The 20,581-nt window shown below is 35.6% G+C and overlaps 1 protein-coding gene across 23 annotated transcripts in view; it reads left to right on the plus strand.

Moving 5' to 3' along the window:
• Nucleotides 1-20,581, plus strand: part of HDAC9 (histone deacetylase 9) — a 920,581-nt gene that overhangs the window by 652,883 nt on the left and 247,117 nt on the right. For all 23 annotated transcript variants that reach the window (XR_012002703.1, XR_012002701.1, XR_012002704.1 and 20 more), the window contains 2 exons: nt 8,095-8,215; nt 12,508-12,557. Coding sequence is in view for 19 of the 23 variants with exons in the window: in XM_072764471.1 (XP_072620572.1) it covers nt 8,095-8,215; nt 12,508-12,557 (171 nt within the window). In the remaining 4 variants the exon portion in view is untranslated. The remainder of the gene's footprint in view (nt 1-8,094; nt 8,216-12,507; nt 12,558-20,581) is intronic.

Here is a 20,581-nt window from a genome sequence, read left to right on the forward strand (position 1 = left end):
TTCCCAGGGGAATTCTATCAAACATTTAAAGAAGAAACAATACCTATTCTACTAAAGCTCTTCCAAAGGATAGAAAGGGATGGAATACTTCCAAACTTGTTTTATGAGGCCAGCATCACCTTAATTCCAAAACCAGACAAAGACCCCACCAAAAAGGAGAATTACAGACCAATATCCCTGATGAACACAGATGCAAAAATTCTAAGCAAGATACTAGCCAATAGGATCCAACAGTACATTAAGAAGCTTATTCACCATGACCAAGTAGGATTTATCCCCGGGATGCAAGGCTGGTTCAACACTTGTAAAACAATCAATGTGATAGATCACATCAACAAGAGAACAAACAAGAACCATATGATCCTCTCAATAGATGCAGGGAAAGCATTTGACAAAATACAGCATCCATTCCTGATCAAAACTCTTCAGAGTGTAGGATAGAGGGAACATTCCTCAGCATCTTAAAAGCTGTCTATGAAAAGCCCACAGCAAATATCATTCTCAGTGGGAAAAAACTGAGAGCCTTGCCCCTAAGATTGGAAACACGGCAGGGGTGTCCACTCTCACCACTGCTATTTGACATAGTACTAGAAGTCCTAACCTCAGCAATCAGGCAACAAAAAGAAATAAAAGGCATTCAAATTGGCAAAGAAGTAAAACTCTCCCTCTTCGCAGATGACATGATACTGCACATAGAAAACCCAAAAAGCTCCACCCCAAAATTGCTAGAACTCATACAGCAATTCAGCAGTGTGGCAGGATACAAAATCAATGCACAGAAATCAGTGGCATTTCTATACACTAACAATGAGACTGAAGAAAGAGAAATTAAGGAGCCAATCCCATTTATAATTGCACCCAAAAGCATAAGATACCTAGGAATAAACCTAACCAAAGAGGTAAAGGATCTGTACCCTAAAAACTACAGAACACTTGTGAAAGAAATTGAGGAAGACACAAAGAAATGGAAAAATATTCCATGCCCATGGATTAGAAGAATTAATATTGTGAAAATGTCTATGCTACTGAGGGCAATTTACACATTCAATGCAATCCCTATCAAAATACCATGGACTTTTTCACATAATTGGAACAAATAATCTTAAAATTTATGTGGAAGTAGCAAAGACCCCTAATAGCCTGGAGAATATTGAAAAAGAAAACCAGAGCCGGGGGCATCAGAATGCTGGATTTCAGGTTGTATTACAAAGCTGTGATCATCAAGACAGTGTGATACTGGCACAAAAACAGACACATAGATCAATGGAACAGAATGGAGAACCCAGAAATGGGCCCTCAACTCTATGGTCAACTAATATTTGACAAAGCAGGAAAGATCATCCATTGGAAAAAGGACAGTCTCTTCAATAAATGGTGCTGGGAAAATTGGATAGCCAAGTGCAGAAGAATGAAACTAGACCATTATCTTACACAATACACAAAGATAAACTCAAAATAGATGAAAGATCTATGATCTATGATTTATGATCATAGGCAAGAATCCATCAAAATTCTAGAGGAGAAATGTGAAATGTGAGGCAAGAATCCATCAAAATTCTAGAGAAATGAGAAATGTGAGGCAAGAATCCATCAAAATTCTAGAGGAGAACACAGGCAACATCCTTTTTGAACTTGGCCACAGCAACTTCTTGCAAGATACATCTATGAAGGCAAGGGAAACAAAAGCTAAATGAACTATTGGGACTTCATCAAGATAAAAAGCTTCTGACAGCAAGAGAAACAGTCAACAAAACTAAAAAATAACCTACAGAATGGGAGAAGATATTTGCAAATGACATTATCAGATAAAGGGCCAGTATCCAAGATCTATAAAGAACTTCTCAAACTCAACAGTGAGAAACAAACAATCCAATCAGGAAATGGGCAAAAGACATGAACAAAAATTTCACCAAAGAAGACCTACACATGGGGGATCCCTGGGTGGCTCGGTGGTTTAGCACCTGCCTTTGGCCCAGGGCGTGATCCTGGAGTCCTGGGATTGAGTCCCACATTGGCCTCCCTGCATGGGGCCTTTTCTCCTCTGCCTGTGTCTCTGCCTCTCTCTCTATCTGTGTCTCTCATGAATAAATAAATAAATCTAAAAAAGAAGAAGAAGAAGAAGAAGGAAGAAGAAGAAGGAGGAGGAGGAGGAGGAGGAGGAGGAGGGGAAGAAGACCTACACATGGCCAACAGGCACATGAGGAAATGCTCCGCATCACTTGCCATCAGGGAAATACAAATCAAAACCACAATGAGATACCACCTCACACCAGTGAGAATGGGGAAAATTAACAAGAGAAGAAACAGCAAATGTTGGAGAGGATGTGGAGAAAGGGGAACCCTCTTGCAGTGTTGGTGGGAATGTGAAATGGTGCAGCCACTCTGGAAAACTGTGTGAAGGTTCCTCAAAGAGTTAAAAATAGAGCTACCCTACGACCCAACTATTGCACTCCTGGAGATTTACCCCAAAGATACAGATACGGTGAAAAGCTGAGACACTTGCACCCCAATGTTTATAGCAGCAATGTCCACAGTAGTACCAATGTCCTTCCGAACTGTGGAAGGAGCCTCAGTGTCCATTGAAAGATGAATGGATAAAGAAGATGTGGTATGTGTATACAGTGGAATATTACTCAGCCATTAGAAATGACAAATACCCACCATTTGCTTCAACGTGGATGGAACTGGAGGGTATTAAGCTGAGTGAAGTAAGTCAATTGGAGAAGGACAATCATTATAGGGTTTCAGTCATACAGGGAATATAAAAAGTAGTGAAAGGGATTATAGGGGAAAGGAGAGAAAATGAGTGGGAAATAACAGAGAGGGAGACAAACTATAAGAGACTCCTAACTCTGGGAAATGAACAAGGGGTAGTGGAAGGGGAGGTGGGCAGGGGGTTGGGGTGACTGGGTGATGGGCACTGAGGGGGGCAATTGACAGGATGAGCATTGGGTGTTATACTATATGTTGGCAACTTGAACTCCAATAAAAATATACAAAATATACAAAAAAAAAAAAAAAAAAAACCTTGTTGTTCTGGGCAGGTAAAGAAAAAAAAAGATTATTTCACATAAAATCTTATTTGTTTTAAAGCTAAAGGGAGTCTTCAAAGTAATTTGTCAAACCTCCTAATGTTTGTAAATAGAGAAACAAAGGTCCAGAAACATGCCTCATAGCTTGCCTATGTGCATGTTAAAGATAGATGAGAGTTAGAACCTAGAACTCAGGGCTCCTGACTTGTAGCTTATTTTCTTTTTGTGTGACTGACAGAAAGGACCACAAGCCTGTTGGGCTGCCTGTCTGCTTAATTGCCTCCTTCCTTCTTTTACTCCCCTTTCTTTATAAGGAAAAGACTATTAGACCACAAGGAATATATAGAAGGAAAGAATGCAGTTGTAGGTAGGGGATTGAAACTATCCTTTATGTAAAATTTAAAGAAACAATTGATTGTAGCATTTGGAAACTCCAGTGGGTACATGTGGGCATGAGCAATGAGACCAGATTTTTGAATTTAAAAGAGAGAAGTATATCAAGAAAAATGAACAGGCTGTGAACTGATCCATTAAATATTAAGTATGGAATTTGTAACAGAAGGTAACTTTGACACTCCTAAGTCATTTATGATTCTTCAACTTTTGAAGTCTACAACCCTATGATTTTTTGTAGAAAAAAATAAAAAAGCATCCTTATATTTAGGGACACTGGATGAAATATCTTCAGAAAATGAAATATTTCAGGGGAAATTGTTCCCTAATATGTCACCACTTTGAAAATGATTAAAGAAAATGGGGTCTCCCCCAGCAGAGGCAGGTACTTTGACTTGTCAAATTTAAGTTGGACATTTTCTCTTAGTTTGGAACTGCCACAAAATGAGCCCTTTCATGTCCTCAATAATACCAAACCAATGCAATCCATCTGTTCTGCTAAATTATTTCTAGTTCCCTAACCAAAGGCACTGCTTTTTCATGCATTTTATCATGATTTTATGCCCTTTATTATATTTTACAAAAGGTTCTGATTCCTCCAGGGCCAATGAGAACTGATTAGGACACTGGCCTCAATCCAGGCTTTGAACACAGGAGGGGAAGGAATAGAACTGTTTCCTTTTTCCCCTGCTCCTTGGCAGAAAAAAAAAATGAATGTATACCGTGTGTGTGCTCTGTGTGTGGGTGGGTGTGGGTAGAGTGAATTTTATCCTGTCACAGTATGACTTTGTAGATCATGTTCAGAACATTCCTTCTATAATCAGGTTGCATTAACGGGCTTTATTTCAGAAAGACTATTTCTTTAGGAAAGAACCATGGTATATTGGGAGACTCAATGATATGGTCATTTTAAATAACTTTGGTCAAACTTCAAACCTGAATGTGGACTATCTGGGGCTCTGAACTAAATAAGATCATATACCCTAGGTACTTAGCACTGAGAATTGGCACTCTGCACATTAATTCCTTTTCTACTCTCAGAGAAGAACTGCTTGAATGCAAGTCATAGAGAATGTAAATATAATAATGAATACATCCTATATCACTGGGTTTCTTTACTAAGAAGATGAAAGAAGAGCAATAAACTTTGTTTCCTAAGCCTTAAGGTATTTAAGACCCATATTTGGATTTGAAGTAAGAAAGACCCAGAAGAACGCCACACCTTATATGCATTGAGTGTCCAGACATACTCAGAATTCTCAGAAACCCTTTTTGGTCAGAATCGTAGATAACTTTAGATAGACATCCTGCATGCTAAGTATCTCTGAGAACGGAAATCAGTATCTTCCTAATTTATGATTATCAGAGCACTTTATCCTATTTCGTGACTCATTATGCTGTTGACCTTTGACTCAGGAGAGCATCATGAGAGAGAAATGAAGGAACAAAGGCTACACAGGAAATAGAAAAATGTGGGAAGAGCTTAAATGAAAATATCTATATTTAAGCATAAACATATAACATGATAAATTGCTGATGATAATACCAGAAATGAGAACTGTTGGAAACCTCAAATTGAGAGGAAAAGTTACATGTGACAAATTTAAGATATCTGATACAAGTGACAGATAATGGAATTATTCCAGAAAATCCTATGTGTTAATAAAGAAGGAAAGCTATTGCTATTTCAGAATTTTCAGCTTAGTCATCTACCAAGTTCCCACAGCAGTGCCCCTGTGAGATACAAATCTCAAAACATGCTTTCTCCAGACAGATAATTTTTCCAGGTAGAAACATTTTTCTTACTGGGTTGGTTTTTACTACTCCCTTTCTATAGAAACATGTACATCCTCTTTTGTAGGTCTTGTTGTCTAGCATCCATAGAAGCAGAGGTGGTTATCGAGAATAGGTACTCACATTACTTAGGTAATTATTTCTTAAGAAATATACTCTATAATAATAAAAAGAACCAGGATAAAATACTTCCTTGGAGCCATAAGGGAGCAGAGAGGGGAGGGGCAGAAAGAAATCAAAGTAAAACTTAGGAATTATTACATTTTAATAGTGAGAGGTAGGACAAGAGTGTAAACTAGAGCAGAATACTTTCAGAGTAAGTCAGTGCTAAATAGGCTTTGCCAGATGTCCTACCCTTATTCTTATTTAACTGATACTACACAAGGTGATGACCGAGATCCAGCAGGTGTCCTCTTATGATTTATCAGCATTTGGGCTACCATCGATAATTAAATCTTAATAGCAGATTATTTTTTAAATGTGTGATTGAGCATTGAGCACAAATGCTAGTGAGATTGTGGGAGAATGAGAAAGGAGTTGGGACAAGTGTGAAGTGTATGGTATGTAAATATATGGGGCTAGTTTATGAAAACATAAAGATATGTTTATTATTAATGGTATTTAATGTTAGGCCAGAGGCAAAAATTCAATTTAGAGTTGCAAAAATATCTTTACAGAAAAAGAGAAAGGGGAAAAAATCAATGAAACTTTATAATAGTAGTCAAAACGTGGGTTTGATTGTTAGCTATAGAACTGACATTGCTTGAGATATAGATGTTTCACTGTATCAGCATGTGAAATGTTAGTGGCTGTGGATTTCATAGACTCACAGAAACAAGAGCTGGAAGCCCTATTATTTCATGTTGTTCATTATTCTGCCGGGCTAAGACTGGTTACCACAGTCTGGTTTCCAGTACTGTGCTCATTCCAATTTTAGATGACTCAGACCATGGAGTTACCACTGTTTATCTTGGGGGATTTTCCACCAGCTGAAATCTCACAGTTAAAATGTTAACCTTTAATACTTCTTTGAACTTTCTTGTGCTTATTTTATCTCATTATTTGCTGTTCTCTTTCTTCGGTTATTCTAATCTTTCATAAATACTCCCAAATTTAATGTTTACTAGCAAGTCATCTATATCAATAACATGATTGTTTATTGATCAGAGCAATGGTTGACAAGATGGCCATCATTAAATTTGCTTTCATTTCCAACATCATCTACCTGGTTTAATTTCACCATTCTGCACTTAGCTGAATGATTTAAAAATGTTTTCTATAAATATAAATTCCTCTAAAATTTTAAAAAATGTTTTCTACAAATATAAATTGGATGTTAAAACCAGGGAACTTCAATGCTGCGACAAAGAAAATCCCATAAGCATTTGTTTATTTATTTGGCACATAATAGCACAGTGTCAAGAAGTTTCTGTTTTATATCATTCCTGCTACCTTGTTCTTACCCTTCAGGTCTCTGACCATTCTTCTCTCACTGTGACATGATGATTTATTTTCTGTGACAAACACAGCTCTGCCCTCTACCCAGTAAACTAGGGAGCATCAGCATATTGAGATTTTCCTAGCCTTTTATTCCCTTAAACATCAACAACAACCACATCTGCTTAAACTAGGGAGCTTAAGTATGGAATTGTCCTGGTCCTCGTAAAGGTGTTGTTGTCTCTTGATGTTTCCATGTCAACTGCTGATTCCATGGTCAGGAACATGAAAAGACAGCATTCCCTGAACACATTCTCTTTGAATTTTACTATGGTTGTGCTACATATTTTAAGTGAAATGTTAATATTGACTAATTTTAGGAAGCACAATGATTTTCAAAAGTAAGGCTAATTAACTTCCTATACCAGCATGATGTTATTAGGCTTGTAGATATGCCAACCAAGAAATATGGCCAGGAAGAATAATTTGCATATTGACTAACTGAGGTTTCACTTAATGTGTACTTTTGTCTTTGTTGAAGTACCATTCTTTGTTAGTTGAAGTACAACTTTCTGCCTAGCATGTGCATAAACATATTGACTGAGTCTAGAGTGTGTCGGACTATTTCTGGCTAAACAGCAGTTTTTGGTTTTGTTTAATTTCTATTCTGTCCCAGACTAATGATTTTATAAAATACATTAAATTACTATAAAAATAAAATAAAAATTGAAGACACCCAAGATTATATTAGATTCAATAGACATAAAAATAGTCTGTCCAATCACTATGAAGATTTTAAATATTTACTCTGAATTTCTGTATAGACCTCATCACAGACAGTTCGTGAACAGTTGCTGAAATGTTACTGACACCATAGGATACTCTTTGAGTAACATTGATCTAGGTTAATGGTTCTGTGAAGTGCAAACACATGAAGTGATCAGCATTTTTGTAATAATCAAATACATTAAAATGTATCGGTACTTACTTATGTTCTTTAAGAAATCATAAAGAATTTGTTCTAACAACTTCTAAAGGTGAGTGTAAAATAAGATTTTAATGAATTTAATTCTCAGCTAAACAGTAGCCCCTGTTTCTTCTGTTTTCTTTTATTTTTTTAGCCCCTATTTACTGTTAAGCTGATACTTTTACAAAGGAGTCAACTATTACATTTTTTGTTACAGCTTTATTTTTTTATGCCAAAAAATATGTTTTATGTCAGTTGCCCAGTTAGGCATAAGCAATCCCTAGAATCTGAACTTTACATACACACTCATTTTCCAAATGTTCTTATGGTACTTTACTAAGCAAATTGGTGTCACATTCCTGCATGATTAAACTTGGTTCATTGTTAGTCATCTTAAAAATGTGACTTGGGTCTTACTTTCTTTTAAATGTTGTCAGTGGAATACTGTAGGCTTCTGCTGTTTTCTTTCAGCGAATTCAAGGTCGAAAAGCCAGCCTGGAGGAAATACAGCTTGTTCATTCTGAACATCACTCACTGTTGTATGGCACCAACCCCCTGGATGGACAGAAGCTGGACCCCAGGACACTCCTAGGTCTGTACAGGTCTCCATTCTACTGAGAACTGCACATTCCAGCACTATCATTAGTCAGTGCTGTTGTCAGTTCAAAATACTTGGCAAGCAGTGATATGAAAAATCAGCTTTTCCAACAGCATTGCTCTGTGGAATGGGTCGTTTACAATAAAAGTCAATGTAGAGTAAGAAAATCTTGCATTAGAAAAAATGACAATGCAAGTTCCATGATGTTTACTTTTAAATTAACTTTCTTATTTGAATAGAATTTTGTTCACTATGTTTTAGCCTACAGGGATGGATGCATTGTTGAGTTTGTTTGCTTACATTTTTAAACTAAAAGAAAAAAAGGTTTTCACATTCTTTATGCAAGTTTATCTTCACCTTTCCAATTCTTTTGTGTTTTTAGTTGTTTTTTTTTCTATGACCTTAACAAACGAAGGGCATGGTACCAACTTACTTTAAGTTAAAACTCCTTATTACTATGCCTAGAACACTGCATTTTACAGTAAGATTACATTTTTTAAAAAGTTTATATTTTTTGAGTGATCTCTATACCCAGTGTGGGGCTCACACTCAGAACCCCAAGATCAAGAGTTGCATGCTCTTCCAACTGAGCCAGCCAGGCACCCTGCATTTTAAATCTTGGTATAATGTGTCTGATGCATGCCTTAACTATGGAATTAAATAGTAAAGTAGATGGCAGAAGTAGAAAACTAATAAATATAATTTTTAATTAATATATCATTTTTCAAACATTTGCCATCAGATTTTAAAGTAAAATTTACATTGCAGAGCTTTACATAACTTTATATCAGTGATAGAAATAACAGATTTAAGAAAACAGTTTGTAACAAAACCATATTTTAGCTGAAGCAATTCATTATATTAAATTCATTAATATTTTATAATGGAATAACAATACGCAACATGGCAATGCATGCCATAAGGATCATGTTTTAAGTATTTTAACTCAAAGGGCATTTTAGGGCTTTTTCTTGTCGCTTTCAAATAAACCTATTGTGTCAGATCCAAAGAATTGAACTCTTTCACCTAATTCAATACTATTTCTAAATGGATTAACTGGTCCTAAACGGTTCAAAAAGAAATATATGGGAGTTCCTGGGTGGCTCAGTGGGTTAAGCATCCAAATCTTGGTTTTGGCTCGGGTCATGATCTGAGGCTGGTGAGATTAAGCCCCCTGTTGGGCTATTTGTTCAACATGAATGAAGCCTGTGAGATTCTTTCCTTCTCCTTCTACCCCTCCCCGACCTTGTGTGCCCACTCACTCTCTCAAATAAATAAATAAGTAATCTTTAAAAAAAAACCCACAAAAGCACAGTTGATAATTTTAGAGTTAGCTTTAGATACACATAGGAGTTCCATAGGCACCTCTTAGGGATCAGTGCAGCAACTTTAGTATTGTGCACAGGCTATGTGATTAAAGATAAACATGGATGTTGCATTGTTAGATACTGATTTTAAGCACTAAATTCAACTCTTTTGGGGGAAATTTTATTTATTTATCAGAGAGAGCATGCACATGAGTGGTGAGAGGAGGGGGGCAGAGGGAGAGGAAGAAGCAGGCCTCCTCACTGAGCAGGGAACCTAAGTGAGGCTGCATCCCAGGACCTTGGGATCATGACCTAAGCTGAAAGCAGACACTTGAATGACTGAACTACCCAGGTGCACCTAAATTCAACTTTCATAACACCTCTGAACTACATCAGTTTCTCTTGTGAATCCAGAAACTTAGCTGGTTTTCCTTAATTCAAATTTTAATTTTATTTTTTAATTTTAATTTCAAAATTTTTCTTCTTTGAAGAAAATTTGAATTTTTGTGGCTTTGTACTTATGTCTAAAAGACCAGATTGAAGCTCACATGTGCAAATATATAGAAATTTATAATCATCAAGATATTTTCCCTTTCTTTATCCCTTTCTTTCACTTCCATACTTCCTTTTTTACCTCAGTCCCTCACAGTACAGAGGTGGGCAGTGATTGGTACCCGTCATTGTGCACACACATTTAATTGAAATTCATTCAACTGTATGATTTTCTGAGTTAAAATGATATTACAGTTTTTGATAATTAAGTCCTGGAGTTAGAGGGAAGGATTTAAATAAAGGTTCATTATGACCAGGCCTATCAGTCTTTGTATTTTAAAAGACATTGATAACTTATAAAATGATTAGTTTTGAAAATAGGTGCCATTTATCTCCTTAAATACTCTAGACTCTGTAAGGTGACACTTTAAATACATTTTCTCCAGTCATTTCTGGTGCACAGTTTTTCTTTACGTTAATATTCCTGTCATTCTTACTACCAGTTACCATTATCTTGTGGCTAGTCAGATTTGAATCCATGGATAAGGTAATATAGCATTATTAAAAAAATAAACCCAATCAATTCAGTGAATTAAAAATTTTTTACACATTACTAAATTTCAATTATTGATTATTAGGCTGTTTTGTATTATTATAAACATTATTAAAATTCTTAAGCAGCTTATTTATTTTACTTATTCTCTTAGAGTTTAATAATTTTTTTAAAGTACTTTAAATTTGCTTTATTACATTGCAATATTACCTTTAATCCCTTTTTACTGGTTGTGGAATGAAGAATTCAGACATTAAAATATTATTATGTATTTTAATTTCATATGTGACCAATACATCCTTGCAAAATATTTAAGAATACAGAAATATCTTTCTTTTTTTTTCTTTTTTTTTTTTAAAGTGGGAGACACACATTTCCTTTTTTTTTTTTTTAATTTTTATTTATTTATGATAGTCACACAGAGAGAGAGAGAGAGAGAGAGAGAGAGAGAGAGGCGCAGAAACATAGGCAGAGGGAGAAGCAGGCTCCCATGCACCGGAAGCCCGACGTGGGATTCGATCCCGGGTCTCCAGGATCGCGCCCTGGGCCAAAGGCAGGCGCCAAACCAATGCGCCACCCACGGATCCCCAGAAATATCTTTCTTATGAGCAACAACTTAAGAAAACTTTGCTTTTCTCAAAGCTGTCCATAAATTTTCTCATGTATTTCTTACTGATGTCATTATTCCAGTTTCAACATTTTTCCAAGATTTCCATATTTTTTCTGTTGATTTCTCATCTTTTTTCCCCTCATCCTTATATGTAATGAGATGTCTTTTTTTTTAAGGTTTTATTTATTTATTCATGAGAGACACGGAGAGAGAGAGGCAGAGACATAGGGAGAGGGAGAAGCAGGCTCCCTGTAGGGAGCCTGATGCAGGACTCAATCCCAGGACACCAGGATCATGCCCTGAGCTGAAGGCAGCCTCTCAACTACTGAGCCACCCAGGCACCCCAAGATGTCTTATTTTTTCATTTGCGATTACATTTGTTTTATCATTTCCCATCCATTAGCAATTGCATTTGAAAACTCAACCCAAACAATTTATTATTCACAAAATAAATGTTTTTTGACAACAAAATCTAGATAGACTTTACTGACATGACATGTGAAGTTTGCCACAAACCTATTTTCAATTTTCATCATTATTTGTTTCACTGATCATCAATATAACAAATAAATTGGGATAGAAATGACTATTGCCTTTTCCTTTAATTACTTTGCAGGGAGGTTTAGGAGTGAATATTTTTGTTTTCTCTATTAAATGTGGTAGATAATGTAGAAAATTAAAATGCAGGTAAATAATGATTAAAAATTCCATGAAATATCAATTCTAAGAGACAGATGCAAGCAAGAATTTGGTACATATTTTAAAGAAGATATATTTCTATTTGTATTATATAGATTTCCCAAAAGGGTTATCCTTTCTATAGTGTTTTCTGATTTGTTTGTTTAAAAATGTAGATTTTGAAGAAGCTTAGAGTAAACTTTGTCTTAGTTATATCTGAAGGAGAAATTAAGAATAAGTCTGTGTATTTAAATAGATGTTTAAATATTTAAAACATTTAAAAAATAACTGCTTTTCAAAAACTTGTGGCTTAACACATCACTTTAGAGTGATAACTCAGAATAGCTGAGTTATCTTAAGTAAAGTATATATAAAAAAAGATGTCATATAGTAAATGATTGTAGGGAAGCTAAAAAAACTTTTGAGACTCAAATTTCATTGGTATGTGATTGTTCATGTAAGGCAATAGAATCTACCCATAATATCATTTGCTTTGAGCTCCTACCTGTATAAAATTTGATTAATTTTCTTCTAAATCAAATGATAAATACTATGTGACATATTGCATGTTAATAAACACTCAAATTTTAAAAATCATGATCGTATTCCCAATTGATATATTTTTTTATATCTTCTTAATGTGTAGGTGACACCTCTCAAAAGATTTTTTCTTCACTACCTTGTGGTGGACTTGGGGTAAGTATGAGGTTTTTTTTTACTGCTTTTAAATAACATAAATTGTCAAAAATATCTCCTTTAATTTATCTGTTCAGGCTGTTTCTCAGTAAAACTTATCCTAGACTTCAGGATTAGCTACATAATTTATAGGACTCAATTTCCAATGAAAATGCAGATCCCCATGCTCAAAATTTATTAAGAAATTCAAGATGGTGACACAATGAATTAATCCAAGTGTGGGACTCTTCTTACTCTAGGGTTCTGTGTGATTGCATAGATAACATGTCCATAAGCTAGTTTTGCTAGACTTATGTAGCTGAAGAAAAGGTAACGCAAGAAGTTTAACAGTTTTGCAGCAGAATTCAGTACTCAGTAGAGTCACACTGAGTATGCAAGTACATTGTATTCCTGATGAAAATAGCATAAACTTCACAAAGTGCTTTGCATTGCGGCACGTTTTGTTTGTGAACCCCTGGGGCCATTTTTGTCTTCAGTAATTAACAAAGCCTTTTTTGACCCAGGATATTTATACCACATTTCAAAGACAAATTTGTTTGAATCCACTGACATATGAAGAAAAATGTCTACATTTTTGTGGATGATTAGAACACATCCTTTAGCCTGCAATTTATTTAAAGTTAACTGTTACCAGTAACAAATTGTCATCCTATAGAACTAAGTGCTAAGTCATGTTGGGAGAGCATAATTCTAGGTCAGGTTTCAAGGACCGAGGAATTTAAGTCAATTAGGCCTCTTGGATATTGAAGGGAAAGAACTGTGGGTATCATATTTTAGGCAGTATTTTGCTATAACTGAATTCTATACAGGGAAATCCATATATTTCAAGTTAATTCTACCATTTTAGTGATTCTAGATTTCACAAGGATAATCTTTCTATCCCTTCACCTATGATTTTGCCCTCTCTAGAAATAAGGATGACAACTACAACAATCAATACCTGCTTGGATTTTACAGTTTGCTAACACATAACCGAGGTTTATAACAGCTTTGTGAAATAGTTATTGTATATATTTTTTAAAATTTTATTTAATCATGAGAGACACACAGAGAGAGAGAGAGAGGCAGAGACACAGGCAAGAAAGAGAAGCAGACTCCATGCAGGGAGCCTGATGAGAGACTCAATCCCTGGTCTCCAGGATCACAAATTGAGCCAAAGGCAGACACTCAACCGCTGAGCCACCCAGGTGCCCCTGTGAAATAGTTATTATTATTAATACCCTTTTGCAGATGAGAAACTGGAAGGCTCAGAGAAATTATATTTTCCTGAAGTCGCATAGTAAAGGGTAAAAGGCTAAAAGTATGAGGTTGATGTTCATGTCTATGTATAGGAGTTCTAAAAGAGCTCATTAGGTTCTTCCGTGGTTTTTATCTTCACAGTCCCTAGAGCCTCACAGTACAGCAGTGTGGCTGGTATAGTGCCTATGTTTCTACCCCCACCCCCCACCCCTGCCCTTGTCTCATGAATAAATAAATAAAATCTTTAAAAAAATAAAATAGGTTTCATTGGCTTTTGTACTTATTTTCTAACATCTCAAGTGCTCCTTTTAAGAGAATGACTGATTATATGCAAATGAAGCAAAGAATGAAACAAAGCTAATGGCTACTTAGAGGATAAAATGATGGGGAGGAAATCAAAACTGTGAAAAGAGTGATGATCATCAAATTTCCACTCCTTTACACTTAATTCATGACCCAGAGCTGAAATGAGGACAACTCTCTAGGATCCACCTCCCAAGTCTGACTTGGGTTGTGCCTATGCAACACTTTCCCTTGAACACAAAGTACCTCTATTCAACAGCTCTAAACTCATACCACCACGGTAACTTATTATTCTTTAGCTAGAACTACTCTAGTAGTAGCAAGCAGCAGCAGGAGGTAGAAGATTGGATTAATCTGACTTTAGTGCTGGAGAAGGCTGGAGAGAGGTACTTGTGTTTATTAGATTGGCCTCTGGGTCTTTTAATGGTCTTCTGGTGGTGTTAATATAGGTCCAAATGAGTGTGAACATGTGTGTCATGCATGTGTGTGCACATACAAGCTTGTCCTTGTTGCTAGTCTAGAGAACTAGTTTGATTTGGCCTTTTTTTTTTCCTCCAGAAACCAAGTTGTGTTCTAAGGCATTCAGAAACCTCTTGCCCATCATATCCTGGGTTTTGATACAAGTCCTAAGAGAAACTCTGAATCCTCTGGATTTGTACCAATCTAAATTTTTACCTTTGGGACAGTTCTAGACATATTAACTATACAAAGATATCCAATATGAACTGAGAATGGTCCAACTTCACAGCAGGGATACTCCAGAGAGCTTAGAAAACACTAAAATTGCTCTTGTTGTTAAGGCACTCTTCCAGTTCACATTATCTAAGATGGACACACTGATTTAAATTCCAAAATACTTAATGCTCCCCAATTATTAAAGTAAACTCTAGTCCTAGAATATATACCTTGCTACTAGGGGGCTTTAATATATACCTACTAAAGGCTGATAGATTGACTGGTTTTTGTGTTTTGTTTTGTTTTTTTAGATTGGTTTTTTGAGGAGACTATCTGGGACATTATGAAATCTGAAAATCCCTACTTCTTATTAAATTTTTACCTAAAATTGCATATGATAGTTTTTTAATTACAGTATAGATAACATATAGTATTATAGTCTTAGGTGTACAATATAGCAATTCAACAATTATAAATATTACCCATTGCTCATCATGATAGGTATATACTCTTTGCCTATGACTATTTGAGAGTAGTTGGTTAAATTGCTCAACGGGCAATTGGTACTTCAGGTATTTTAAAGTATGTTTTCCAGAATAGCATTTTGAGCAACAATCTCAAGGGTTTTTAAGTCCTTTCTGTTTGGTTCTCATTTTCTTAGTTACTATGGCATGACTCACTTTTCATTAGTGTGTGATTGCACTACAAGAAAATGCATCAATTGCAGAGAGTATTTTACCAAATACCAGGACTTGGTTATCATCTAATGAAATAGATAATTAAAGGATTCTGGAAATAAAAGCCAGTGTAGGACCACTTTAGTTCTCACTCCTAAGGGTATATCACTAAAAATAGTGATCATTTTTTCTGGCCATCTGACCTGCTGCTGTGTGAAGAAATCTTGAAATCATTTCTCAGCTTTATTTTTCCCTCTTCACTTGATAGGCCACAAAAAAAACCCACAAAAGCAAGGACGAGCAGGCTTTTATGATAATGTCGTCATCAGCTCCCAGCTTCAAACACTTCTGCGGCTTTTGAGTTGTCATTTATAACTTGGAACTGAATCGACCCATAATTCCCCTGATACACTTAGAGAAATTGATAACAGACTCTGCACTTCTTTTATGGCTTGGAGGAGGCAACTCCAATCACATCACTATTGGCAGGCAATATTATTTTTTGACATGGTTGTAAAAGTATAAAGGAGCTTATGGCATTTGTTTAGATGAGGAATGGGCTCTCAAGCTGTGCTGGGGTTTACAGGACCAGATTAGTGAGAAGCAAAGGGAATATGATGTTTGCAAACAGGATATGATTTTATATATAAGTTTGGGTTTCATGCTCTGTTCCCTGGGGAAAGCCCTGCAGACAGCAGAGAATTCCACTTTTATCCTACAACAGACAAGCTCCTGGTGCCAAAAGGCAGAAAAATAAACGTGGTCAATGGGCAGTGTCAGACCCTTAATTGGAGGAGGAGGAGCTGTGGAAGAAGCAGAACAATTCCCTAAGAGGAATGAGGAATTGCTGAGCATGGGTAGAATCTAGGCCCGCCTAACTGGTCAAAGATGTGCCAAAAATGAGGCTCTGTGAGGTTTAATCAAGGCACCTTCTCCAGCAGCAACTCAGTCAATCTGTGAACATGAAGCTGGCTTTTTATTACAAACTTTTACTCTGCCCATATTCTATCTGATTACTCCTAAATCTGACACACTGTGGAGGTTAGAGATGTCATTTTTGTGATTTGGAGTGGGGGAGATGGGGAGAAAGATTAGGTGGTTGTGGGAAGGAAATTTAAGGCTCATTTCAATTGCCCTAAGGTTTTCAGCAGACATTTCAGTTATGTACTAACTATACTCACTGTACTAGAGGCAGGGTTGGATGAAATGTCTCAAATTTTCTTTCATTCTGTCAGATTTAAAATGTATACTGTCCCCTCTGATTTATAAAATTTACATAGATATATATAAATATTATATATGTACATACATTCATTGTCTGCCATTTTGTCTTTGTATTATTTTACCCATTTATTACATTACGTTGGGTCTTCCCTAGTAACAGTAAAAAAAAAGGTTCTAGTGGCAAGTCTTTGAAAGGACCTCACTGACTTTCTGTATTATAATATCAGGAAATGATTTATGACCAAACCTATGGATATATAGTTAAATTCAGTGTAACAGAAATATTTGATTAATATAATTGTCTCCTATTTAGAGTTGTCTTCTTTGAAATACAATAATTTAGAAAGCATAACATATGCCATCATATGTAGAATGAAGGGCAGGCAGGAAAAATAAGACTTTTTGCCAGTGATTAGATAAGGTGCAGGAATGCAAAGACTAATAAGGCCACTTTTCTCAGTTGCTCATAGCCTATTCATGGACTGATGTGGACAAATGTGCTAAAGGAACACAGAAGAGGGGGCTTCCAGAACAAAAAAGAAAGAAGAGCGATGTGGGGGCTATTCAAGTAGCCATAAGCTAAATAAATTTTCGAGTATAATTAGGAATGAACATACTTGTATGAGTTTGTGGGGGGGGGGGTATGGGGAGGCATGTCCAGGAATCAAGTGTTTAGGCTATAATAACACACCATATTTTTAACAATTGCACTAAGCTATTGCTGATTAGTAAGGGATTTTTTCCCTAAAGCAACAACAACAAAACCTAATGTTTATGCCAAAATTTGTATGTTTTTGAAGTTTTTATATTAAGTCAGGAACTCCCCTTCCTTTAATTATAAGTATATGTATTATGTGCTATTCCCATCCAGTTATCCTAAGCAAGCACAATGCCTGGTGTTACATCTGCAGAATAGAGGTGTTACATCTATTTTTTCCATGCAGTAATCAGGATAATGTTGATTTTCTTTGTATTAATGCTCAGCTCAAACCTGGTTTGTAATCAGTGCTTCATTTCTTCCACTGTTGTTATCAGAGGTGCTTCACAGCCCTCTCTTCCCTCCAGCACAGTGAGGATCTGCTATGATTTGGATCGATCTTTTCCCCATCTCCCTATCCTATTTGGATTTACATTAATTTTAAACTGGATGCAAGTGATACTAGCAGGAACACCCCATAAGCACCTGGAAAAAGTAAAATTGATAAGCTGCTCTGATGAAATTGTTTCAGAATTTTGGTTCATGTTGTGGGTTCTACAAAAAGATCATGTTGCCCCAGATGTGGAAAATAAAGTACAAAATATTATGCAAACTAGGAAATTCCTTCTAAGTAACAAGGGAAGTTTCCAATATTGCTAATTATATATACCCAATATTAGTTGCAGGGAAGTAGATAATACCCCCCACAGAGATAAACATATATACATTACTCTATGTTTACTGCAAAATGTAAAAGTGTATATAATCTTTAAGTGTCTGATGTTCATTGCAGGGAAGAGGACAATTAGAAATGAAAACCTTAACTTCCTCCTTAATTCAGTTAGCTGTAGCATCTCATTTGTGATTAAATTCTTTTATTGCTTTGACTTTATGGCTATGCACAACAGGATTAATTTTGAAATTCCATTTTCATTTTCTTATTTAAAGTATACATGAATATAACAAAGCTATTAAAATTCTTCTGTTGTCAACATGGGATATCTTTAAAATGCCATCATTAAAGCTTTACACATGTGTTTTTTACATTCTCAGGACCACAACACCTATAAAAACTGTATGAGCAACACTGTCAACCAAAATAATATCAATAGCAAAGGAGAAAAAAACATATCCATTTCTGGAATTTCTTGTTCTATAATTCTTCTCTGGTCTATAATTCAGTTTCTCTAAAGAAATTGAAACTTAGACTCCCCATTGCTAAAGATAAATGGATTTTATGAACATTAAACTTTGACTTCAAGAAATTTATAGTTCTATGAAACAAAAACTCTGAGAAACTAAAACACGCTTGAATACATTTGAATATACAATCATCTACTGATTGCCACTTCTGTTAAAAAAACATAAGGCCTGAGTTTAGATGAACATTTAGAGTTGACAAAGGAAATGAGACTACTTAGAAAAAAGGAATCTTTGGTCAATTTCTGTTTTGCGCGGCTTGGAATACAGCTAAATCCTTGCCCATCTCACCTTTTCATTTTGTTGTGAAAAAACTGCATTAATATTTTCATTTGTCATATTTCTACCTTGGATAGTTCCTGATCAAGATATTCATCTCTATAACAAACTAATAACCAATACAGAATATTGATACAATATTGTTAGATTTGTCTTTGTTAAATATTTTCATGGAAAGTTTAGTAAAGCATAATTTCTAAATTGTCATATTGTAACATTTTCTTTCAAAACCCAAGATTAAAATAAATTAGTGTACTGAATGCTTGAGCCATAGCAAGCAGTTCATGGCAGATTCCCTAGGACTTAATCATATCGAATTCCTGGGCGGTACCCACAGCTCCTGACTCCTAAGCAAGCATCATCATTATTACTGTACAATGTCTTATTTTAAGATGTAAAATTAACGACTTGAAAGACTAAGCAATGACTTAACAACAAAGCATACATTGAATCATATTTTTTAATGAAGACTATAAAATCTACTGTATTTAAGAATACTATGCATCCAAAATCATTTGGTTAATTTGTTACCATAGTAACAAAATTTTAAAATTTATTTATTTTTTCATGAGAGAGAGTGAGAGAGAGAGAGAAAGAGATTGGCAGAAACATAGGCAGAGGGAGAAGCAGGTTCCCTATGGGGAGCCTGATGTGAGACTCTACCCCAAGACCCCAGGATCACACCCTGAGCTAAAGGCAGATGCTCAACCACTGAGCCACCCAGGCATCACTCATCCTATGCCATTTTGAAGTGTCACCCATTTCGAAGAAATAAAAGACAAGGCCTGAAAGTAGTGAAATTCTTTGCTACTAGAGATTACTTTTTTCTTAACCTATTGCCTCTCCTTTAGATATGTCGACATTATTCATTCAATTATTAAATAAATAAGTATTGAGAGGTTCCTATGTGCTAAGTATGGAGCAACTCTGGCCGCATATTCTTTTATATTTTTATTTTCTTTTCAGTTCTCATTCATATCCCTTGTTATGCTTACCACTTGTACTCTGTATTAACCTTTCTCCATTTCTATTCATAAAACTTTAGTGAGAGAGACCTGGGAGTCCATGGTAATATGGACTGTAAGAAAAAATATTTGACCTCTTCATTGAATAAGATCCAAAGTCATTTTTCTAATGAAATATTTGTACAACACAGCCTTCCTCCCTTAGCTTTTTTTTGACAGAGGCATCAAATCTTCATTTTGAGAACTATTAAGTGAGTGCACTATGCCTTATTAGCTCACTGTTCTACTAAAAGCAAGCATGAAGAAGTCAAGCAGCCAATACTAATTGGCTTTAGACTTAATATACTCACAGCTTCTGGAAGCTACCATAACTTGGGGCAGAATTCATTCACTCATTTATTCAGTTGTTTACACAATAAATGTTTACTGAGTGCTTATTATAAGCCAGGAACAATAAATCCAGCAATGAGAAAAACAGAAAAAAAAAATTCTATCCTGGTGGAACATATATTCTTGTGGAGAAGACAGATAAACAAATATGCATTAGTTCAAGTATGTGTGTGTAATGATGAATTTTATGCAGAAAAGAAAGCAAGGAGGGAAGATGGTATGGAATTTGGGGACAGAACTGATGGTTAATGGGAAATGTTACCTTTTGGAGCTAAGCATTGATAAGTGAGGGATGACCTGGGAGTCCTGGTTTCTTTGGTGACTAACTTAAGGAGGGATAACAGGGGATGCCAGAGTAGGCTTGTCAAGATTGCT

Source organism: Vulpes vulpes, chromosome 7 (assembly GCF_048418805.1).
Source record: "Vulpes vulpes isolate BD-2025 chromosome 7, VulVul3, whole genome shotgun sequence".
Taxonomy (NCBI): Eukaryota; Metazoa; Chordata; class Mammalia; order Carnivora; family Canidae; genus Vulpes; species Vulpes vulpes.